This window comes from Coregonus lavaretus (genome assembly GCF_964263955.1).
Source record: "Coregonus lavaretus genome assembly, chromosome: 23".
NCBI lineage: Eukaryota > Metazoa > Chordata > Actinopteri > Salmoniformes > Salmonidae > Coregonus > Coregonus lavaretus.
In genome coordinates, this window is record NC_140010.1 from 24633505 (window position 1) to 24656946 (window position 23442).

At 42.1% G+C, this 23442-nt stretch overlaps 2 protein-coding genes and 1 pseudogene across 3 annotated transcripts; 2 read left to right on the forward strand and 1 right to left on the reverse strand.

The window, feature by feature from the left end:
• Nucleotides 1–1296: 1296 nt before the first annotated feature.
• LOC311150644 (centromere protein L-like) lies at nucleotides 1297–12926 on the forward strand. Its single transcript, XM_084188136.1, has 5 exons — nucleotides 1297–1372; nucleotides 10638–10806; nucleotides 10984–11235; nucleotides 11340–11891; nucleotides 12137–12926. The coding sequence occupies exons 1-5, from the start codon at nucleotides 1356–1358 to the stop codon at nucleotides 12209–12211; spliced, it is 1065 nt and encodes a 354-aa protein (XP_084044262.1). The 5' UTR covers nucleotides 1297–1355; the 3' UTR covers nucleotides 12212–12926.
• On the reverse strand, nucleotides 12267–20770 carry LOC311150643 (kelch-like protein 20). Its single transcript, XM_084188135.1, has 11 exons — nucleotides 20686–20770; nucleotides 19288–19350; nucleotides 17664–18237; nucleotides 16977–17135; nucleotides 16636–16846; nucleotides 16241–16424; nucleotides 15873–16016; nucleotides 15542–15675; nucleotides 14965–15173; nucleotides 14658–14764; nucleotides 12267–14386 (listed from the first exon to the last, which is right to left on the reverse strand). The coding sequence occupies exons 2-11, from the start codon at nucleotides 19308–19310 to the stop codon at nucleotides 14302–14304; spliced, it is 1830 nt and encodes a 609-aa protein (XP_084044261.1). The 5' UTR covers nucleotides 19311–19350; nucleotides 20686–20770; the 3' UTR covers nucleotides 12267–14301.
• LOC311150463 (ankyrin repeat domain-containing protein 45-like) lies at nucleotides 20449–23121 on the forward strand (annotated as a pseudogene). The gene is made up of 5 exons: nucleotides 20449–20467; nucleotides 21086–21267; nucleotides 21431–21598; nucleotides 21697–21924; nucleotides 23090–23121. The product of its transcript is annotated as an ankyrin repeat domain-containing protein 45-like (transcript).
• Nucleotides 23122–23442: the final 321 nt, after the last annotated feature.

A 23442-nucleotide genomic window follows, 5' to 3' on the forward strand; every position in this document is an offset into this window, starting at 1 on the left:
CTCAGTTGCTGAACCTGCCATAGAGAGCCTTGACCAAAATGACGATGACCCACTATTTCTGAGAGCCAGCACAGCCTGTGTGTGTGTGGAGGGGGGTCTGAAAAAAAACAACAATTAACCTGAATTAAGGCCAGAGTAGTTACCATCATTTTCTCACATTGCCATTGATAGTTTTTTCTATTGTCTCTTTTTGGTCCATTTAGATTGTTAATGTAGATTGTATACACTTTTTTTTTTTAATGTTATGGTTAAAATGTTAATGTTTTACTGTGACTTGTCGTAGGCTCCTAAGTGGACCATAGGGTTAAAAACCAAACCAAACTTAAGAAAACTAAACACACACACACAAAAAAAGATAATAACAGTGTCTCTTTTGGGACATTTTTGCCAGTCCCAAGCCAGGATAAAGGAGGAGGGTTGGAATTGTGACAAAAAAAAAAAAAAAGAATCGACAGAAGAAAGTTCATTTGTAGTTCTAAACATATTTAGGGTGTTTTTTACTCACTTTTTGTCTCCCCCACGACGTTATTCCTCTCTCCTACAGCATCCATCACAATTACATGCACATGGTCAATTATGCAAATCATTTAGCAACTTCTAGCAACTTTTAGGACAGCTAAGAGCTACTTTCCTTACTGAGGGTTTGGCAACACTAGCTAAACAGATAGCTAGCTATCATCTAACCTAGTAAATATATGTCTTGAAAGCTGACCGCTTGTTGTACATGGATGCTAGATAGCTAAATATGATTTACTGGCAACCTTGATGTGGCAAATTAAACGTTAGTTGCATCATGTCGATATGCCCAAACGACAGCGTTTGCCAGCTAAAAAGCGCTACTTCATTCCTTGTGAATGTGGCACCGGCGTCCTCTAAATTCCGCCCATGCCTCCTCCGTGTTCAGTCTGAAAAGACAGCGTGATTGACAAAACTCAATAAATGTGGATGTGCTTGGTACCGACAGTTACTTTGTAGTGTGTCCATTCGTTGGATTTACAGATCAGTGATTTTTTTGCTCAATTTGTGTAACACATGGCGGGGAGGAGCGTTCTATTTCTGACCAAAGTAGTGAAACTACGATAAGGATATATTACAATCTTTGTTTTCTTTATGATACACATTATTATGAGAGCATTTGAAGATTCAGCTGTATGAAAATATAACTACATTTGTAGATGTGGGTCCATGATTTATTCGGCATAATTGCCGAGTGAACATAAATCCAGGATTCGAATTCAATGTTGAATGATGCTGTAATTGACTACATTTCCTTATCAAGATTCAAGTTGCATCATGGGAAAGCGCGATGTTCAAATCCACTTCCTGTCTTTGCTGGTGTTATTTTTTTTCCAGTAATGGAGGAACGAAACAGGTACAAATCTAGTACAATTTCTTACCTATTGTTAATTCATGTCGATAGACAGCTATGTTATCGACGTTAGCATATAGAATTATTGCTAACTAAGCTGTTGGTCAGCGAGGAAAACGGGGTCGTATCAAAACAGCGTCTGCTTAGCCAAAGCAAAGCTTGCCAGCTAGCGTTAGCAACCCTTTTTTGACAAAGAACAAGGCCATGCTAGTTAGTATGTGGAAAAGGGGATAGAGAGCAATAGTACTAGCGTATTTTTGTAGGCACTAACTCCGCCATGGCTCGTTGGCCAAAGCCTATGGGGAAATGACTGGGGTTGTTGTAGCTAGTGTTTTTGGATGAACGCCCAAAATGTCGGTGGTAAACAGGCTTAGAAACTCTTATGTTAAAATCCAAATGTTATTCGTCACATGCTTCGTAAACAACAGGTGTAGAGACTAACAGCAAAATCGATAAAATAATATAAATGTAAAACGCGTAACGTTAATAATAACAGTAATAATACACAATGAGTAACGATAACTTGGCTATTTACACGGGGTACCAGTACTGGGTCTGTACTGTACACTGTTTTAACCGGCGTTATCACAGTTGCAGCCAACAGTATTTTTCAGTGAAATGTTTCTGGCGGACTTCTTCCATTACACACAGGTGTTCAGAACATGCGCATGCTAGATGGCTAATTAGCACAGGTGGTCCCTCCGCCTTGATACACACAAAATAACATGGAGATATGGTGTGTGGGAACACTAACACTATAAAGGTGTGTATCAATTTAAGGTTTTGTTTTTTGAAAAATATTTATCGCTGATATGAAAGATAAGGTCCTATTGGTTCCAAAACCGTGCCACAAGTGATGCATGTTAATGTTCAGACCGAGCAACGGGCTCTTAACAAAACTCCCCCATAAAGAAGACACCTTTGTCCAATGACTCTTATGTGTAATTTTAATTGAACTGTCATGATTAAGAGCTAGGGTACGAGGTAGAGATGTACATATAACTTTGAATAAATTAACAGATAAACAGTAGCAGCAGCATATGTGACGAGTCAAAGTTAGTGCAAAAAGTGTCAATGCACATAGTCCAGGTAGCTATTTGGTTAACTATTTAATTATTTAGCAGTCTTATGGCTTGGGGGTAGAAGCTGTTCAGGGTCCTGTTGATTCCAGACTTGACGCATTGGTGCCGTGCGGGGTGCGGTAGCAGAGGGAACATTCTATGACTTGGGTGGCTGGAGTTTATGACAATTTAAGGCCTTCCTCCGAAACCGCCTGGTATAGAGGTCCTGGATGGCAGGGAGCTCGGCCCCAGTGATGTATTGGGCTGTATGTACTACCCTCTAACAGTTGCGTACCAAGCGGTGATGCAGCCCATCAAGGTGCTCTCAACGGTGCAGCTGTATAACTTTGAGGGCCCATGCCTCTTCCCTATAGGCTGTCTCATCGTTGTCAGTGTTCAGGCCTACCACCGTTATGTCATCTCAAATTAAATGTTATTGGTCACATACACATATTTAGCAGATGTTATTGCGGGTGTAGCGAAATGCTTGTGTTCCTAGCTCCAACAGTGCAGTAGTATCTAACAATTCACAACAATACACACATCTAAAAGAATGGAATTAAGAAATATATATAAATATTAGAACGAGCAATGTCGGAGTGGCATTGACAAAAATACAGTAGAATAGAATACAGTATATGCATGCATTTTATTTGCCACATGTGCCAAATACACACAGCAGGTGTAGACCTTAGAGTGAAATGCTTACTTACTTACCACCTGGGGGCGGTCCATCTACATATGAAATGAGTAAAGCAGTATGTAAACATTTATTAAAGTGACCAGTGATTCCATGTCTATCTATATAGGGCAGCAGCCTCTAAGGTGCAGGGTTGAGTAACTGGGTGGTAGCCGGCTAGTGATGACTATTTAACAGTCTGATGGCCTTGCGATAGAAGCTGTTTTTCAGTCTCTGGGTCCCAGCTTTGATGCACCTGTACTGACCTTGCCTTCTGGATAGTAGCGGGGTGAACAGGCCGTGGCTCGGGTGGTTGAAGTCCTTGATGATCTTTTTGGCCTTCCTGTGACATCAGGTGCTGTAGGTGTCCTGGAGGGCAGGCAGTGTGCCCCCGGTGATGCGTTGGGCATACCGCACCACCCTCTGGAGAGCCCTGCAGTTGCGGGCGGTGCAGTTGCCGTACCAGGCGGTCATACAGCCCGACAACATGCTCTCAATTGTGCATCTGTAAAAGTTTGTGAGGGTCTTAGGGGCCAAGCCAAATTTCTTCAGCCTCCTGAGGTTGGAGAGGCGCTGTAGCTCCTTCTTCACCACACTGTCTGTGTGGGTGGACCATTTCAGATTGTCAGTGATGTGTACGCCGAGGAACTTCAAGCTTTTCACCTTCTCCACTGCGGTCCCGTCGATGTGGATAGGGGCGTGCTCCCTCTGCTGTTTCCTGAAGTTCACGATCAGCGCCTTTGTTTTGTTGATGTTGAGTGAGAGGTTATTTACCTGGCACCACTCCGCCAGGGCCCTCACTTCCTCCCTGTAGGCTGTCTCATCATTGTTGGTAATCAGGCCTACTACTGTTGTCGTCTGCAAACTTGATGATTGAGTTGGAGGCGTGCGTGGCCACGCAGTCATGGGTGAACAGGGAGTACAGGAGGGCGCTGAGCACGCACCCTTGTGGAGCCCCTGTGTTGAGGATCAGCAAAGTGGAGGTGTTATTTCCTACCTTCACCACCTGGGGGCGGCCTGTCAGGAAGTTCAGGACCCAGTTGTACAGGGCGGGGTTCAGACCTAGGGCCCGAGCTTAATGATGAGCTTGGAGGGTACTATGGTGTTGAAGGCTGAGCTATAGTCAATGAACAGCATTCATAGATGGGTATTCCTCTTGTCCAGATGGGATAGGGCAGTGTGCAGTGCGATGGCGATTGCATCGTCTGTAGATCTATTGGGGCGGTATGCACATTTTAAGTGGGTCTAGGGTGTCAGGTAAGGTGGAGGTGATATGATCCTTAACTAGCCTCTCAAAGCACTTCATGATGACAGAAGTGAGTGCTACGGGGTGATAGTCATTTAGTTCAGTTACCTTTGCTTTCTTGGGTACAGGAACAATGGTGGACATCTTGAAGCAAGTGGGGACAGCAGACTGGTATAGGGAGAGATTTAATATGTCCGTAAACACTCCAGCCAGCTGGTCTGCGCATGCTCTGAGGACGCAGCTAGGAATGCCATCTGGGCCGGCAGCCTTGTGAGGGTTAACACGTTTAAATGTCTTACTCATGTCGGCCACGGAGAATGAGAGCCCACAGTCCTTGGGAGCGGGCCTCGTCGGTGGCACTGTGTTATCCTCAAAGCGGGCGAAGGAGGTGTTTAGCTTGTCCGGGAGCAAGACGTCGGTGTCCGCGACGTGGCTGGTTCTCCCTTTGTAATCCGTGATTGCCTGTAGACCCTGCCACATACGTCTCGTGTCTGAGCCTTTGAACTGCGACTCCACTTTGTCTCTGTACCGACGTTTTTCCTGTTTGATTGCCTTACGGAGGGAATAAATACACTGTTTGTATTCAACCATATTCCCAGTCACCTTGCCATGGTTAAATATAGTGGTTCTCGCTTTCAGTTTTGCGCGAATGCTGCCATCTATCCACAGTTTCTGTTTTGGGTAGGTTTTAATAGTCACAGTGGGAACAACATCCCCTATACACTTCCTGATGAACTCAGTCACCGTGTCCGTGTATACATCAATGTTATTCTCAGAGGCTACCCAGAACGTGGCATCCCAGAAGGGGGAGTAACAGTGGTCGAGCGTTTTTTCAGCGCGAGTACTACAGTCGTGGTCAAAAGTTTTGAGAATGACACAAGTATTGGTTTTCACAACGTTCGCTGCTTGAGTGTTATGAGATATTTTTGTCAGATGTTACTATGGTATACTGAAGTATAATTACAAGCATTCCATAAGTGTCAAAGGCTTTTATTGACAATTACATTAAGTTTATGCAAAGAGTCAATATTTGTAGTGTTGACCCTTCTTTTTCAAGACCTCTGCAATCCGCCCTGGCATGCTGTCAATTAACTTCTGGGATGATCGTGTTGGTGTGAGCCATGATGACCAACATTTCAAAGCATTTCATGGCTACAGATGTAAGTGCTATGGGGCGTTTGTCATTTAGATAGGTTACTTTGGCGTTCTTGGGCACAGGGACTATGGTGGTCTGCTTGAAACATGTAGGTATTACAGACTGGGTCAGGGAGAGGTTGAAAATGTCAATGAAGACACTTGCCTGCTGGTCAGCGCATGCTCTGAGTATGCATCCTGCTAATCCATCTGGCCCTGCGGCCTTGTGAATGTTAACCTGTTTAAAGGTCTTACTCACATCAGCTACGGAGAGCATGATCACACAGGCTCTCATGCATGGTTCAGTGTTGCTTGCCTCGAAGCGAGCGTCACTGGGCAGCTCGCGGCTGGGTTTCCCTTTGTAATCAGTGATAGTTTGCAAACTCTGCCACATCTGACGAGTGTCAAAGCCAGTGTAGTAGGATTCGCTCTTAGTCCTGTATTGACTAGGGGTGTAACGATCCATCTACTACATCGATGTATCGATTTATATTCCTATGATCCAACTACATCGATCTGTGCTCGGCGAGTTGGCCTTTTGGACAACATATATCAATCTAACATCGTTTTAAAATGTAATAAATCGATTGTATCGATACTAGGAAATAACCCATTGGATTTAAGCACGTCAGACTTTATATGGATGTTTTTTCTTAGCACTTTTAATGATAAAGGCTTTAAACATTACTAGATTCAGTCTGCCTATCCGTGATGTCATCGCCCTGCGCCAGCAGCAGCGCAAAGGCGCAAAGACATCAAAACATAGCATGGCGGACGACAGAGGAGAAGCCGACGAGCGAGAAATTATCAAGCCACCATTGCGGTCCTTACAAGAAACAGGAATCTAGGAAATTTCACCTGCACTGTTCAGTATCCAGGTATTTATTTCAGTCACACTGGTTGAATTTTTGGCTAAAAGGTTACTGAATCGATTTCAAGTCACTGAATCGTTTCGGATCGTATCGTTCTAAATGAACCAATATCGTCCTTGAATCGTATCGACAACCACGAATCGTGATACAAATCGAATCGTTGTTAAAACGAATCGTTACACCCCTAGTATTGACGCTTTGCCTGTTTGATGGTTTGTCGGAGGGCGTAACATTTTGTTCTATTTGTTCATCAGCTAACGCAATTTCTGTGAATTCTGAATAATTAGATTATGTAATCAAAACAAGCAGATAAAGGCTTCATTTTCATAAAGGTAATGTTAACTGAATGATATCTCAAAGAACAAAATGTTTAATCTCTCCTAAACCTGTGTTAACCTCAGACCTTATTTTCGGCGTTTATCCCAAAACCCATTCTTTCTCCCATAGGAATGGCCAACGAACCAGAGGTAACTAATTTCTGTTTTTTAGGACTACAATCTGGCAAGCTCTATTAATGTAATTTGATCCAATGAATGGTACCATCAAATTAAAATGGTTACAATGTTTTACTTGAAAATGTGAATGTTTTTGGTTTTCATTTTTGTTTTGGTGGCATAGATTTTTTATTAAGATGTCATTGAGATTTCTAAACTGCCCCTGAAGTTATCTGCATTTCATCAACAAGTCATCCATTATTTTTGATAACGTACTTGGCAACCATTATTGGAAACAAATATATTAACATAACCTCACTCCGTGTACTACTCCAATTTGGAACAATAGATGCATACTAATTTAAGAGAAAATCCTTCTTTTACAATGAGTGGATGGAGAAAGGTATCTGGTCTATTCAACATTTTAATGGATGATAATGGAAATATTCTATTGCATAACAATTTCATTTTAAAAAAATGATATTGTTTGCACCAATATACTACAGTGGTTAAGGCAATTCCACAAGCAATGATTATTTTAGTCAAAGGAATGTAGACTTATTCTGCTGCAGTACCACATATAGCGAACTGCCAAAATAAAGGAAACACTGTCTTAATAGGGCGTTGGGCCACCACGAGCCTCCAGAACAGCTTAAATGTGGCTTGGCATAGATTCTACAAGTGTCTGGAACTCTATTGGAGGGATGTGACACCATTCTTCCATGAGAAATTCCATTAATTTGGTGTTTTGTTGGTGGTGGAGGAAAACGCTGTCTCAAGAATCTCCCAAAGTGTTCAATTAGGTTGATCTGGTGACTGAGACGGCCATGGTATATGGTTTAAATTGTTTAATGCTCATCAAACCATTGTCACCACTCGTGCCCTGTGGATGGGTGCATTGTCATCCTATGGGGGAGTAGCCACGGAGCCAAAATAATGGCCTGCCCACACAGATTATCCATTATATTGACCAGATACTCAAGTGGCCACTCTCACAATTGAAAGACATTTCTTAAAAAATTGAAGGCAGTCGGGAGGAGGCAAGATCAGGTGGGACAATTCTAGCCAATGAGGGCAGATGTGTGTGTGAACAGGCACAACTCAGATATCACGTGTCCTACTTATCAGTACACTCGTAACAACCTAAGCATTACTAAACTTCTATCAAATAAGCCATACATTTTGTTGACCAAATTCGACACTCATTGATTCCTTGCTTGGTGAGTGAAAAAAATGAAAACCACCACCTGCTGAAGATAACTGGGCCCAAAATCAGTCTTCTATCTCGCTTCACCTCTTCCCAGCATTTTTATACATGACCCTAAGCATGATGGGACGTTAACTGCTTAATTAACTCAGGAACCACACCTGTGTGGAAGCACCTGCTTTCAATACACTTTGTATCCCTCATTTACTCAAGTGAATCCATTATTTTGGCAGTTACCTGTGTGTTTTCATTAGTTATATTCTTAAGAACTACTTTTACTACAGAGTTTCCATTCACCTTTGAAAAGGAAATATGTTAGATTTCACTAGAAGTTCTATAGTCAAAATAAGAACCAGATGCCTTTCTTTTCCTTTAACACCTAAAGCATGGTTTCCCAAACTCGGTCCTGGGGCCCACTCTGGGTGCACGTTTTGGTTTTTGCCCTAGTACTACACAGCTGATTCAAATAATTAAAGCTTGATGATGAGTTGGTTATTTTAATCAGCTGTGCAGTGCTAGGGCAAAAAACAATGTGCACCCAGGGTGGTCCCCAAGACAGAGTTTTGGAAACCCTGACCTAAACCTAAAGAAGTTCATCTCAAAACAATGAATGACGTTTACCCATGTAGGCCTAATGATTTCTTCAGAAGATTTAACTTTGACCATTGTGTGTTTTGTAACTCAGATATTGAAAGGCAGAGCATCTTTGTCACATATCAACCTACTAAAACATGTTGGGATGCATTTCAGTACTGATCTAATAATGATCAAAATTATTCGTACCCACTTTAACATTTAATAATATCATACATTTTTTATGGAGGACAGGAAAGCCGAATGTATGAACAATTGTTTTTTTTTAACTGCCCCTTTTCTTTTTAGCAGGCCAATCATAAGTTGTAGGCCTATTTTGTCAGGATCTAGTCCAGTGTTAAGATAGGCCGACTATAGGAAAATATGGGCTTCTCCTTCGAACTCCCTGCCAGTTAATGCTGTAGCCTATTTTACATTCAGCAAGCAAGAGCAAGCCTACATCTCTCCTCAAATAGGCTATTAGTAGTGTTGGTGGAACCATAAGGAGAGGAAGTACAAACCAACGACGCTAGACGGAGAGGAATATGCTTAAGCAAAAGGCAGTTTATTAAACACAGAGATAGCTGGTATCTGCTCAAGCTACATGCATGGACCCATTCAGTTGCCTCTTATGGAGACAGTTGAAAAGGGATCAAAAACAGAGTTTTCAGCATTACTTTATACAATGCAACACAAAGGAAGGGGTCCTTCTTCTAGTCCCTTGATTGGTTCCCGAGGCGTAGGAGGCGGGTCTGCTCTGTCCAGAGTAGAAGCCCCATTTTGTTCACGGCAGAGTCCTCTGCCCTAGGCACCCAACCAGTAGAAAGAGGTGCAGTTTGTGTGTGTGGGTAACTCGTGAGGCATGAGGATGAGTGTGCGTATGCCTGGAGATGTGTGTGTGAATGTGTGTATGTTCTCAAAGGAAAGACTCGTGGGGAGCAACCAGATTGTGGCCTGTGGCATGGGTGTTTGTCCTTGAGAAGATATTGGCTCTGTCCATTGTTCTTGCATAGGAACAGCATTGATTGAAAACAAGCTCCTAACATTAAAATGGGTCATGCACAAGATTTTAGTCAGACCAAGCTATAACATTTTAATATTTACTACGACAGTAGGCTAAAGAAAAGAAGCCGAAATAAGTGTCCAACAACCTTTTGTAGTTTTTTCCTTGTACTCCACAAGATTGAAAAGGAATAGTAGTGGCAGCGAAGAGACCAGGTGCGTAATTGCGCAACAGAACAATGAAGACAGCAGGCTCGAGATGTAACACATATGCATATTAGCCCATAATTCATCAGCTCAATGTTAGGCTTAATACTGCAGTGAGTATATCCAGTCAATTAACACAGCGGAAAAAAAAAGTTGATCAGATAATGAAATCATAGGTAGCCTACACTGTGTGCGCTCCCTCCCAGTCCCCGGGTACTCAGTAGACAAATAAGATATCCTCATGATCTGTGGAGTCCTGGCTTTCGGTGTGTATCAACGTATTCCGTGTTTATTTCGTTTATGCGTCACAACGCTAACCGGAATGTAGGTAGCAGCCATCTTGAAATTAGGTCATCGGCTCGGCCTGCCCTTATAAATTCGTATGCCCATATATGGTAGTAAGTCACACCAAAGATTTGAAGGCACCGATCAATAGTCAAGATACTCCGCTTTCTGCAGATAGGTGCTACAGTTCTCATACCAGACTGAATTTAATTTAAACAAAATCGAATAGGTATGGGGACTTTACATTTTAAGAGGTTTTAAACAAGGTAAAGTTAAATAAACAATTGTTCAAATTGGTTAAATCCAAACAAGCCCTTGAGGTTTATAATAATCTCTGTAATTTGATTCCTAAATAGACCATCCTGTGTTTTTATTATTTATTGAAATAAATAATGCCTGTTTGATTTTTGAATGTCTGAATAATAATAAAAGAATCTAGCTAGTTTGTGACACATTTCTACTTTTCATCATTTCAGCTTGCCTAGTTTTATTAACATTGTATGCTTGGTGTAAAATAAGAATACAATGTTTCACTAGCTATCCTAACGTGATAATCTGTTCTTTACAGCACTGAGAAGACCCCACTCAACAATGTCTTGGCACAACGAAGGAGCAAGAGTTACAGGCGATCAATGCGAAGCTGTGTTGAAGCAACTCATCTGGCATACACATCAGGCCATCTGACAGCTCTAAGAATACCAAGAAGTAGAAGTGCTCCAAAGTCACGTGATATCACAGTAAGTAGCTAAGGCCAATCAATGTGGTTGTATTCATAATTGTTCTACATTGTTGACAAATCGACTAATCTGTAGGCTTGATCTGTAGCCCTGCTTCAGATATTCTCATCAGACATTATCATTTGAGTGTAATATTTTGATTTTGAATATTCTGATGCATGTCTCTTTGCTGTCTAGAAACAGGTTGACCCAGACCAAGTAGCACTTCTGGTGAAGAAGGAATGGCAGCTGTCGTATGTCACACCTTTGTACCAGTTTAGACACACTCAGTTGAAACCCTACTCAAAGCAACTATCAGCTTTCATCGTATCAGAGAAGCAACAGGGCCTGGCGATTGAAGTTGGTCAGGAGTTGGGCTTCAAGGTCAATTTTTCTGTGGTCCTTGGGTTGGCAGAGACAGATAAAGATGCTGAGACGGTTTTCATACAGGTAAGGGTTTTTCCTCTAAATGTAGTTTGCAGTTCATACTTTATTCTTCTGTGGAATCCCTTGACTGTGGTGTTCAATGCCATCTGTTGTTCTCATCATCACAGATTCTCTCCAAACAAGCGTTTGCTGCAAAAGATGATGCTCAGAAGGTTGTGTGGAGTGGCTGGCTGACCTGCGTCAACGGTGACTTGGATTATCTCCGATCACTACCCCCGGAATTTGTCAGTTTGCCTTTGCTCTGCACCAGAGGACCAGAATCGCTCACAGTGTTGGTCAAATCCTGGTTTGAAAAGACATTTGACTGTTGCTTCGGCCCTCTTGGTATCAACTCTACCAACCTCCAGTGGCTCGCATCACTATGGACTGGGTGCCACCCCACCATCAACATCCAGTACCTGAAACTGGTCTGGACTCTCCCAACACTACCCCCTATGGACGTTACCTACACCGTCGACCCACAAGATGCCTGGGAGCTTTGGGACAGCGTGCGGCAGGTTGACACTACAGAGGACAGCATCAGCATCGATGAGGTCACCATGTTCATCAAAGGGCTGCAGTCACACTTCTTCAGGCACTTCAGGATAGACTTGTCTGCTGGGTCACTGATGCAGATCTCCACGGCTTTGGGTTCTTCTCACCATAGTGGAAAAATCAAGGTAGATATGCACACATCTGGAAAGGCCAACATATCTATATCTAGACTAAACGCAAGTGACTGGCTATTTGTAACATGTAACTTGCATTTCAAATGGGCTTAGCCACACACTTAAAGGTGAACAATTATAATTAAACAGTATGTTTAACTTGTGAATGGATTTCCAACTAACCCTTTTGTAGCTGACATTTGTAGTTTGAAATAGGAAGTAGTATCTGTTATCTAACTACTCATTTTCCTTCACAGATTGCAAGCCCTAATTACATCCCCACCATCCTGCAACTGCTGACTGAATGTGCTCTCCTGAAGATGCCCATCTAAGCAGACTGTCTTTGACATCACAAATCAACTTTTGTGTCGTTTGTAAAATACCTGTATACCCCAAAATTACTGTCCATATGAAATTAAACCTTGACACTTTTTTTTATTCATGTAAATATAAGTACCTGTATTGTATGAACAGGCAAATGCATACATTTGAAAATAGCCACGCTTTTGCTTATTGTGTACCTTGTCATTATTCTGTGGTTTCAGTCACTATTCAGTCAGTATTCACTACAAGCGCAATAGTGTAGAAGTAAATGTGTTACAGCTTAACCCTTCAAATGTTGGTTCTGTCAGTGTGGTGATAGTTGATTAATCAGGTTTGATATATGGTAAATCGTCAAGTAACTTGGGCAGTTCTCCTGAAGATATCATTGTTTCAGTCCAGATACACAGTAATTGGCTAACTGTAAGAAAGCCTGGTGTCCCAGAGAACTAGCCTAGTGATTTCCTAAACGGTAGAGAGAGTGATGTAACAATCTAAAAGAACAGTCCCTGTAAATACATTTCCATCTTCAAAATTATTTTTTATGAGCTTAAAGTTTGAAATAAAAAAATTGTTTTTATTAACAGCATGGGGTATTTTGTCAGTACAGACAATTCCACATTGTCTAATAGGGGTAAAATGCCAGTCTGGTATGTCAAGGCTTACAGCTCATACAGAGAAATCTCAGACCTTCAGCAGAAATAAAGCACCCATACATTTGCTACCAAAACGCTTCCATACTTGTGTGAAAGGTTGGGTTTACAGCGGCAGCCCAATTTGATATTTTTTCCACTTATTGTTCTTTTGACCAATCACATTAGAGCTTTTCACATTTTCAGAGCTGACCTGATTGGTCAAAAGACCAATTAGTAGAAAAAAATTACCCGAATTGGGCTGACTGAACACAGCCAAAGGGACGTGTTCTTTTTCAAAATGATTGGTGATTAGGCTAATTACTTCCGAACACTTGCAGAATCTGACACATTTGGGTGATAACATATCCACAGGGGTTGAGTTTCAGCAAAACGCATGATCGTATATTATTTCGCTCAATAACAGTGACAAATGGTAACATGAGATACATCAGGATTTACAGACATTATTTAAAAAATATATATTGTTTAATAAAGCATATTACTGAATGTCCATCTATGTTTTGCATGGTTACCAATGAAGAGGTTAAACGCATACTACATCAACCAGTTCATTATTCCTTACTGTGTGTTAGATTACCCAAAATGCAACTCATTCCTCAAGAAGAATCTATAATAGATTAAAGTGCAAGACTGTCTCAGAAATGTGTCCTATAATGTAAAAAGAGTTGCTCCTAAAAAATAATATCCACTGTCACACAGTCTTAAATGGGCAACAATCTTGTATGAAACAGTTGTTATAATATTGTGTAAGCACCACCGTACCAATATCTTAGTGAACCAACAATTGACCCCAGTTGTGAACGTAGAACTCCAGGTTATGCTCAGTGTGTCAAACTAATAAAAACAGCAACAAAAAAAACAATCTAAAATAATAATCACAGTGCATTCAATTTAGAGATTCAAACAACTGCCTAACAAGTTCATCCACTTTTCACAACGAGGATCAGGAGAAGCAGTGAGACCACATCCTGCACCTTCAGCTCTCTTTGAAGATTCTTCTTCATGCCCCATTTAATATTTCAATGGAAACTAAACATTGGTATAGTATAACACAGCAAAAGTCTCAACTGTCTCTTAAAGTGCAGCTGCAGCATTCCATTTCAGTAACCGAAAAAGGGGAAATGAAGTGTTTGCCTCCATGATGTCATAAACAATAGTTCCTCGTGATTGATCTATTCAGAGTTGGTTCCTCTTGGCCTTGGCCAGTCAAGTCATAATACAGGAAGTACAGAAGAGAGAGATGAACCGTAGGCTCCTAGAATAGAAGCCTTCCAGACTTGACACAGGAACAATAAAGCTTGTAGTCACTCAAGACATTTCATTGGCTTGCCAATAACATGGCTGTGGATGAGTTACAGTTAATATTGTCTTCCTTCGTTCCTTGCATGATAAACAATGTTTATTTCGGAGGCACAAGCGACAGTGAGGCCTTTGACCTGGAGGTGTTACCATATGTGGGATTCACAGTGAGTCATTTTGATAACACCAACCCCTCCTCCAAGTCGCCTATAGTTCATTCCACCGTAGAGCCTGGAGGGAGAGAAGGAAATTAATATCTTCATGTTCAACACAAGCCCTCTAGGCTTGTGGTCCTCTGTAGCTCAGCTGGTAGAGCACGGCGCATATAACGCCAGGTAGTGGGTTCGATCCCCGGGACCACCCATACACAAAAAAAATGTATGCACGAATGACTGTAAGTCGCTTTGGATAAAAGCGTCTGCTAAATGGCATATTATTATTATTATTATTATTATTATTATTATAATATGTCTCAAGTAACCTGTTGCATGCGGTCACCTACCTCCATGTGTTAGCGTCAGGATCATAGACCTCTATTGTTTTAAGATACGTTGTCCCGTCAAAGCCACCCACAGCCATTAACTGGCCATTTACCACCGCTAGTCCAACCTGCAAGACAAACAATGCTCCAAACATCAACAGGTGAAAAGCAACAGATGATTTCCCTATTGCTCCACATTTCATCTAATTAATCCCAACAACATTTACTAAATTACCTGATTTGATTGAAAAGTCCAACACTTCGCCTCCTTATCCTAAAATAAAGCACCAAAACCAAACAGAAATCAATGTGAAAGATGCAGACTGACCCCACTACGTCTTGAAGTCATGGCTACAACAGGTGACCACTGGTTGGTCCTGGGGTTGTAGCGCTCGGCGCTGCTCAGCTCGGTGGTGTCGTCCCGGCCTCCTACGGAGTAGATCATGTCCTGGTACACTGCACAGCCTAGGTGTTTCCTCCTGGTGCCCATGGGAGAGACGGTGTGCCAGCGGTTCTCCTGGGGGTTGTACCTCTCCACTGTGGTAAGATTAGAGCAGAGGCAGAGCAGACAGAGTAAGAAATGGGGTTAGAGCAGGGTCATATTCATTAGTGTACACTATAACAAAGTGTAGCAAGATAACAAAAACAAGTGTTTCTTATTGGACAAGTTCAGATAGTCTCTCCCTGTTTCAGTCCGTTTTCATCCATTTGGTGCCTAATGAATACAACCCAGATCTCTAGGGAACTATAGGGACATTTATGTGACTCTAGGATCTCTTTTCCTAGGATCTCTGGAGCTTCTACTGTGATTTATCTGTATAAATAAAGAAATTAGTTTACACCCTGTTAGTGACGTGCTGAGTAATGAAAGATATTGTACTGTTTTCTAAGTACTTCATCTGTACCGGTATTGAGAGGGGATGTGCCGTCTGAACCTCCCACTGCATAGAGGAAGCCCCCCAGTACAGCCACGGCTACACCCAGGCGCCTGGTGCTCATCGAGGCCACACGCGTCCATTTGTTCTCCTTGGGGTCATATCTGTTACAGATCATACAGTCACATTACTCAGTGGAGTCAGCTTTTTGTGATATTTCAGGAGGCATGTAAATTGTTTGTTATAATACTTTTAGTATTGCAAGATGAAATGTCTTTGCCTCAGCATGATAGAAAACGGTGTGATTTATAGAAGACAAATACAGTAAATTAAACAATGAATATGTATGATATAGTGTGACCTTTCAACAATGTTGAGACAGGATACTCCATCTTGGCCCCCTACTGCGTACAGATACCCTCCCAGGACAGCCACACCCACACTGGTCCTGCACGTGCTGGTGGGTGCTACATCACTACTCCACTGATTTGTCTTGGGGTCATACCTGTTGTGGAGAGTGAGTTCAGTACAGTACACTAAGATAAGGAAGTTAAACAATGGAAGGAAGACCAGCCTTTTGATAAGATCTGGGGTGTTTCCCAATATTCCCTATATAGTGCACTACTTTGACCAGAGCCCTGTGGACCCTGGTCATAAGTAGTGCAATATATTCAGGACAGAGTGCCATTTGGGACAAGGCCCTATAAAAACAGGGAAGGAAATGCTAACCTCTCCACACTGTTGAGATACGAGGACCCGTCATGGCCGCCGACAGCATAGAGAAGATCGTCAAGGACGCTGACACCCACTCCACAGCGCCTCTTACTCATGGAAGCTACCATGCGCCACTCGTTGGTCTGTGGGTCGTATCGCTCCACACTGGAGATGGCATCCCCACTACACCACCCTCCAACTGGGAATATGACAGAATAAATTAAAAAAACTCAACTTGGTAGAACTTTGTTTCTTCTAACCCTACCCTTTGGAATATTTGGGATATTCAATGGCCAACATGTTGGCCAAAGTAGGCATGACTGTCATTTTGAAATACCTTTGAAAGCAGACGTGATCAGACATGGGTACCAAGAGAATGCAGCGAGGTTCAACAGTTTTAAGATACTAACCTGCAAAGAGTACTTCACCACACCGGATGGGCTTCCGAGGGCGTGTTCTTGGCCCTTGCATTAGAGGGCGCTCTTGGGGCAAGAGCAGGTAATTCTTTGCCTCATCAACGAGGTCTCTGCACTCCTCATCACTTTTGATGAGAGGGTCTGATCCTACCGTTCCCACCAGAAATTTGGGGCTCAGAAGAGGAAGACGAACATGCTGGAGGACCTATAACCAGAAAATATCTCCTGAATCAATGACTTACCAGGTGGAATAAGTTACACACAAACACTTTCAATTTTAAAACAGACTGTCCTTAGTGTTACATTTCTTTTGTTTATACAGCAGGCATTATCACCTGTGGCAGCTGTGGCCGGCGCTCCTGAATGCTGTACTTGACCCAGGCCATGACTGCATTGAAAACCTGCTCTTCACTTCGCACATTCAGTTCGTCACTGGAGATTATATCTATTAGCTGGTTGGCTGGAAGCAGCATGAACTCCTCACTCTCCATCACCTGAAGGCAAAGCAAGCAAAATTACTTGAGGCACACTTTCATCAGGTGAAACCTGTTCAAAGTCCACAAAAAGACAGGGGCTGTGTTCAAGAGAATGATGCACGGTAAGGCAGTCAAGTTAAACCAGCAGCAGCATCTAATTCACATTTTAAAATTCTGAAAGTTCCGTGGCAGTTATTTCCTGAGGATACAAATAACATGGGGGTTTAACTTTGTGGAAATCCTAAAACTGTGTGTAAAGAAAACGTAAGACAATGTAGAAAAGGTATTAACTTTATTGCTGGGATTCACTTTTAAGGCTGTGGGGCTAAATTTACACTAAGGGACACCTCTCTCTGGTGTTCACTAACCGGAAACCAGTGTGGATTTTCAAATGAATAGCTAGACTAAGTAACTAACAGGATCCTGATAAGCAGAGAGGTAAGATAAGCAACATTATTTTCTAAATGTCAAAGAAACACTTTTTAGATTGCACCTCAGAGAGTGAGTGCACAGAGACTCACATGTATGCAAGATAAGAGACCTTACCTCTTGAAAGTTGTGCTGTGTAAACTTGTCAGCTATCCGCAGCAGCTCGCGGCAGGAGTGGGTGTCAGCAAAGGCACGGATACCCAGGCAATTGGAGGGGTCCAACTGGCGCTTGAGGAACTCGCAGCAAGCCTCCTGAATCTCAGCCAGCTGTAACAGACAAGCGGCGGGCAGCAATGTCTGCACATTGCCTTCCTCAACGGTAACCTGCGAAGTGTAGGCAAAGTCAATGAGCAGCTCCATGGCCCGCTCGTCAATGTCCCGGATCACAACCTCCGTCTGACGGCTCTCGGCCAGCTCGCCTGTGAACATGGCCCTGAAGTAAGGGCTGCAGGCCGAAAGGATCACTCTGTGGGCATAGATCTTTTTGGCGCCGACCACCAACACGACATCACACAGTTCCCTGTGCTTGCGTAGCAGATTGATGACCTCTAACGTCTGGCGAGGGTGCTTGTCGGACACGTAGGGCATGCGTGCCGGCTGGGGCACACCCTCTGGGAGCTTGTTGGGATCACCCAGTGTGCAGCGTGCGGTGATGTCCATTCCGGTGTTGTCTGGGCGTGCGCTGGTACCCCTGCAGAACAGACACATAAAGCCAGACAGAATAGGGATAAACATCCACAATTCACACTTTAACACTGATTTATCCCAAAATAACTGCCACTACAAAAATCCAATCAAGGTTAATATTTGGTCATGTCAACGTTGGTATTGGTGGGAGCCAGAGTCAAAGTTGATGTAATAATTCCTTAAGCTAAAAAGACATCAGCTATGTCTGTCTGAACTATGGAAAGTTGAGGTCTAGATGTGAAAGAACCAAGTACCAAAATAGACATCTCCTTTCAACTAGGCTATGACTTACTGGTCGTCTAGGGTGCAATCCAAGGTCTCTTCAGCTAGCATCTGTTACACCCCCCCAAGCAATTTCCTCAGCAATTCTTGTTGTCAAACAGCAATCAGCTCTTCCAATTATAGCTCAATATGCAGTAGCAACAGGAGAGTGTCTCTGATCTCCTACATAATGTGAAGGGAGCATTGGCTACTACACAGAACAAGAGAGGACTGTCTTTCAAATCTAATTTCACAGGAGGTCCACGGTACATCAATACTTACCAGGCTAAATAAGATAAACTATGATTGTTTCCTCCCCACTTTTTTCATTCTTCCCCCAAAAAGTAGATTCAATGTGGATTAACTTGTCAAACCACAAAGACTCAAATTGACCTTGAAACATTGGGCCACAGCAGTTTGGGTACTGACACAAGTGATACTGGATGCAGGCCTAGCACTCCCAGTTTCACCAACCCCAAGACACCTCACTGGGCTGGGGTCATTTCCAAGTCATAGGTGAATCATGCAGAACTCAACTCCCCTTAATTTTGATCATATTACATTATAACACATTTATACATGTTGATTTTATGATTTCCAACAAATCTAGCCCATTTAAAAAAATACAAAATGAACTACTCTCAAATTTCTGTCACTTGCAATGAAGAATGATGAACTAAACCAGGACACAATTGTCATTGGATGTGAAAGGACGGAAAATTACTTTTAACAGAAAAAATAATACAAAATCAAGCCACACAACAACAAAAAACGTCAGGAGGTCATCACATACCTGCGCATTTGCTTTCCGTCCATGCACAGAAAACAACTTTTGGTCTCACAACTTTTTGCCAACCTTTGTGAATAGAAAAACAGGGGAGGGATAAGTTACAATTGATTGATAGGGAGGGATGTTAGCCCACACAAGACACTACCACTGCAACACACAGAGATAAATGGCTTGGTCCGGGGCTCCTGGCAGATAGTTGACCAGCTAGCAGGCTGATACTGTACTACCACTAGTTACTGTTGATGTAGCCAGCAGATCTGACCCGCTTGCTTACAGCTGCACTAGGGTCAGACAGCCTTCCTGTATAGATTAAGACACTGCGGTGCTGGAGTGAGATATGACTCGGAAAACGTACCTCAATCCAGGGATGAGAAATGCATTGTACTCCAAGTTGTCCCATTATCCCAACTGTTACACATAGAATACTTTACAACTGTAGTAGTGCAATCTTCTCCGTGTAACAGTTGGGATAATGGGACAATTCGGAGTACAATGCATTTCTCATCCCTCGATTGGGGTACGTTTTCTGAACCATATCTCGCACTGGCTCTGCTCTGTCTTAATCTACACATGAAGGCTATCCGACCCTAGTGCAGCTGTAAGCAAGCCTGCTGGCTTCTGTTGATGCAGATGAGATTGAAATCTATCTAGCTAATTTAGCTAGCTAGCTAAACAAGCTAGACAAAACCTCAAACTAAGCTACTGAATTACTGACGATTACTAGCTAGCTAATTCATATATTTATCAAGCAGACTAGTAAAAAATATAACGTTAGCTATAGAGATAAATAGTAACGTTAATGGCGTATTTTTGTAAGCACTAACTCAGTTGGACAAAGCCTATGGGGAAATGAATGGCGTTTTTGTATTTTTTTTTTGGATAAACGCCGAAAATAAGGTCTGTGGTAAACACTTAGGAAATCTTGTACGTTTTGTTCTATGAGATCATCTTCATCAGCTAACGTCACTTTATGCATTTTTAAGCATTTATGTAATAAAAAAAAGAATATAAAAGCTTCATAATTCATAAAGGTAATGTTAACTGACTGATACTAGCATCTCATATAACAAAACGTAAAATATATCGTAAGCCTGTTAACCTTAGACCTTATTTTCAGTGTTTATCCAAAACCCTATTCTTTGCCCATTCATTTTCTCCATAGGGATGGCTGAACGAACTAGAGGTAACTAATTTCCGGGTTTTAGGACTACAAACTGTCGAAGTCTATATCATAGCGGATTAAACGTTAGCATTTAGCAAGCTAGCTGGCTAGCCAATTGGAAATAAGCTAACGTTAGCTAGCCGCTTCCTGATACGTTAACGGGTTAGCTAACTAGCTAAGCACAAATATTTTCGGTAGAGAAATGCTATCGTTACTGGATCAAGAAAACCACTACCTACCTTAAACTTCCATTCGAACGTCTAGCAAAGTGTCAGATAGACAATATTTGAAATACTTTGCATGATCGCAAGCTACGCTTTTGACTTTCCATAAAATTCCAATCAACAAGAAATGTGCACTTGAGAGCAAGGTCCCCCTCAGAACGATTATTGGCTAGGGTTCCACTGGTACATCGTTCCGATGTGCCCACTGCACAAAAATAAATAAATAATGGATAACTGTTCGTGGGGAATTTTTTTTCTCGTAAACGCACTGTTTTAGCATATAAACTTTCCGCACCAATGCAAATACAAAAAAGGTAGTGATCCTTTCATTTTGTTTTAGCGATTTATGTTAGCAGGAAAGGAAAAAATAGTGACCCTTCTATCCATTGAAACAATAAATATAATGTATCTATAGACATCGAAGGAGTACAAAAACATTTGGAAAATGTGTCTTTGTGGCAATGAAGAGCCACCAGAGGATTTGTTTTTGGGAAAAGGATGAGATGGGTAGAAATGCACTTTTCACTGCATGCATGTTGGAAAGATGCACCACTGTGCGGGAACTTGTCAAGCATGGAGCTCAAGTTAATGAGTTTAATTACTGAATGAGGTAGGCTAGGTGTTCCAAGTTCCAACCATCACACACACACACACACACACACACACACACACATTAAATAATAATCTCTAATAATACACAATTATATCAATTATATATAATACACAATTATATCATGGACAATTTGATTTTTAAACACAGGTTGTTCCCCACTGTATTGTGCGGCCCTCTGGGGCCAGCTTGAGACAGTGAAAACTTTGGTGGAACTTGTTGCCGACCTGCAGGCCAACAACTTATGTAGGGGGAGGGCCAGGGAAGTTGCCTCCCGTTGTTACAAAATGGATTGTGCAGAATATCTTACCTGGGCAGGTGAGATATTGTGAAAGTATGAGAATGAGGCACCTGTATATGCTTGTATGTGTGTGTGTGTGTGTGTGTGTGTGTGTGTGTGTGTGTGTGTGTGAGAGAGAGAGAGAGAGAGAGAGAGAGAGAGAGAGAGAGAGAGAGAGAGAGAGAGAAGAGAGAAACTTCCTATCATAGCATGTGCTGCATGTAGAACATATGTACAAACACCTGCTCAGCGAAGTCGGATTGGATCCAGAATGCCAAGAACCCATCTATCCAATACTTAATTGAGCAGAGGAGGCATCTTCAGGACATTATTATCCCCATTCTGTCCAAGCTCACGACTCAACGTGAGTATGACTATTGAGAACGCCAAGGTAACCTGTCTAAATAACTACCGCCCCGTAGCACTCACATCTGTAGCCATGAAATGCTTTGAAACGATAGTCATGGCTCACATCAACACGATCATCCCAGAAACCCTGGACCCACTCCAATTCACATACCGCCCCAGCCGAACTCCCTGCCATCCAGGACCTCTATACCAGGCAGTGTCAGAGGAAGGCCCTAAAAATTGTCAAAGACTCCAGCCACCCAAGTCATAGACTGTTCTCTCTGCTACCGCATGGCAAGCGGTACCGGATCGCTAAGTCTGGGACCAAAAGGCTCCTGAACAGCTTCTACAAGACTGCTTCTATAAGACTGCTAAACAGTTAATCACATACTACACTGACACTCCAACATACACACTACATACGCTCACACACATGCATTGACGCCAGACACACACACACACACTCACACATAGACACACTTTCACACTCTTCACATACACTGCTGCTACTCATTTTATTATATATCCTGATTGCCTAGTCAATTTTAACCCTACCTAGATGTCCATACTGCATTGCCTCAATTACCTCAACTACCTTGTACCCCTGCACATTGACTCGGTATCAGTACTCCTTGTATATAGCCTCGTTATTATATTGTGTTACTATTTCCTTTTTTATTTAGAAAATATTTGTCTTACTTTTTAACTCTGCATTGTTGGGAATGGGCTTGTAAGTAAGCATTTCACGGTAAAGTGTACACCTGTTGTATTCGGCGCATGTGACCAATAAAATTTGATTTGATTTTAGTATGTATCTAATTAAAGTCTACCTCATTTTCCTATGTCCTTTTATCTACATGAGAAACACTCTTTTCACACCACTTCGATACAGCTACAACTGGAAGTGACTTTTTCGTAGCAGGTCAGGAGAATTTACGCAGCAGGTTAGGAGAATTAACGCAGCAGGTTAGGAGAATTAGGTTAAGGTTAGGGAAAATGCTCTCCTAACCTGCTACGAAAATCACTTCTGGTCGTAGCTGTATCGAAGTGGCGTGAAAAGAGTGTGTCCCTTATCTACACAGCCGATTATGCATCATCTCCTTAACCTATGCTACCCACTTCTATACCACTGACTGAATATCTGTGGCATGAGAGTGATTAATTGTTATTTCTATTTGCAGCTGAAGCCACAGCTAAAGCAAGCAAAAACTGATGATATAGAATGTGTCACAATCAAATATGCTCACAAATAGTCCAGAGAAGGTCTAAAACAGTTAAACTGACCAAAGTGGAATTTGTCCATCATTGCATGTACTATCAAAATATTTGTAATAATAAAATATCAGAACCACCATCATGTATTATTTGTGCATTGTCTTTGCAAGTTAGCAGATGATGAAAATTAATATGACTGGGTTGATGACTGGAGTTAGTGTTTTAAGGTTTAATTCTCAACAGACTGAGAACTATACTTACCACAGGGCAGAGACATAGTACAAAGTTCTGTGTTAGGAGAAGCCTGAGTCTTAATGAG

Bases quoted from the DNA above. Each gene is read 5' to 3' on its own strand.
- LOC311150643 (XM_084188135.1), bottom strand. From the start codon at position 19,310: ATGGACGGAAAGCAAATGCGCAG. The intron at 16,425-16,635 runs GTTAGTATCTTA...TCATATTCCCAG, and splicing joins TGGTGAAGTACTCTTTGCAG to TTGGAGGGTGGTGTAGTGGG. The intron at 14,387-14,657 runs GTAGGTGACCGC...CTCTCCCTCCAG, and splicing joins CCTGACGCTAACACATGGAG to GCTCTACGGTGGAATGAACT.
- LOC311150644 (XM_084188136.1), top strand. The intron at 10,807-10,983 runs GTAAGTAGCTAA...TTTGCTGTCTAG, and splicing joins CAAAGTCACGTGATATCACA to AAACAGGTTGACCCAGACCA. The intron at 11,892-12,136 runs GTAGATATGCAC...TTTCCTTCACAG, and splicing joins ACCATAGTGGAAAAATCAAG to ATTGCAAGCCCTAATTACAT.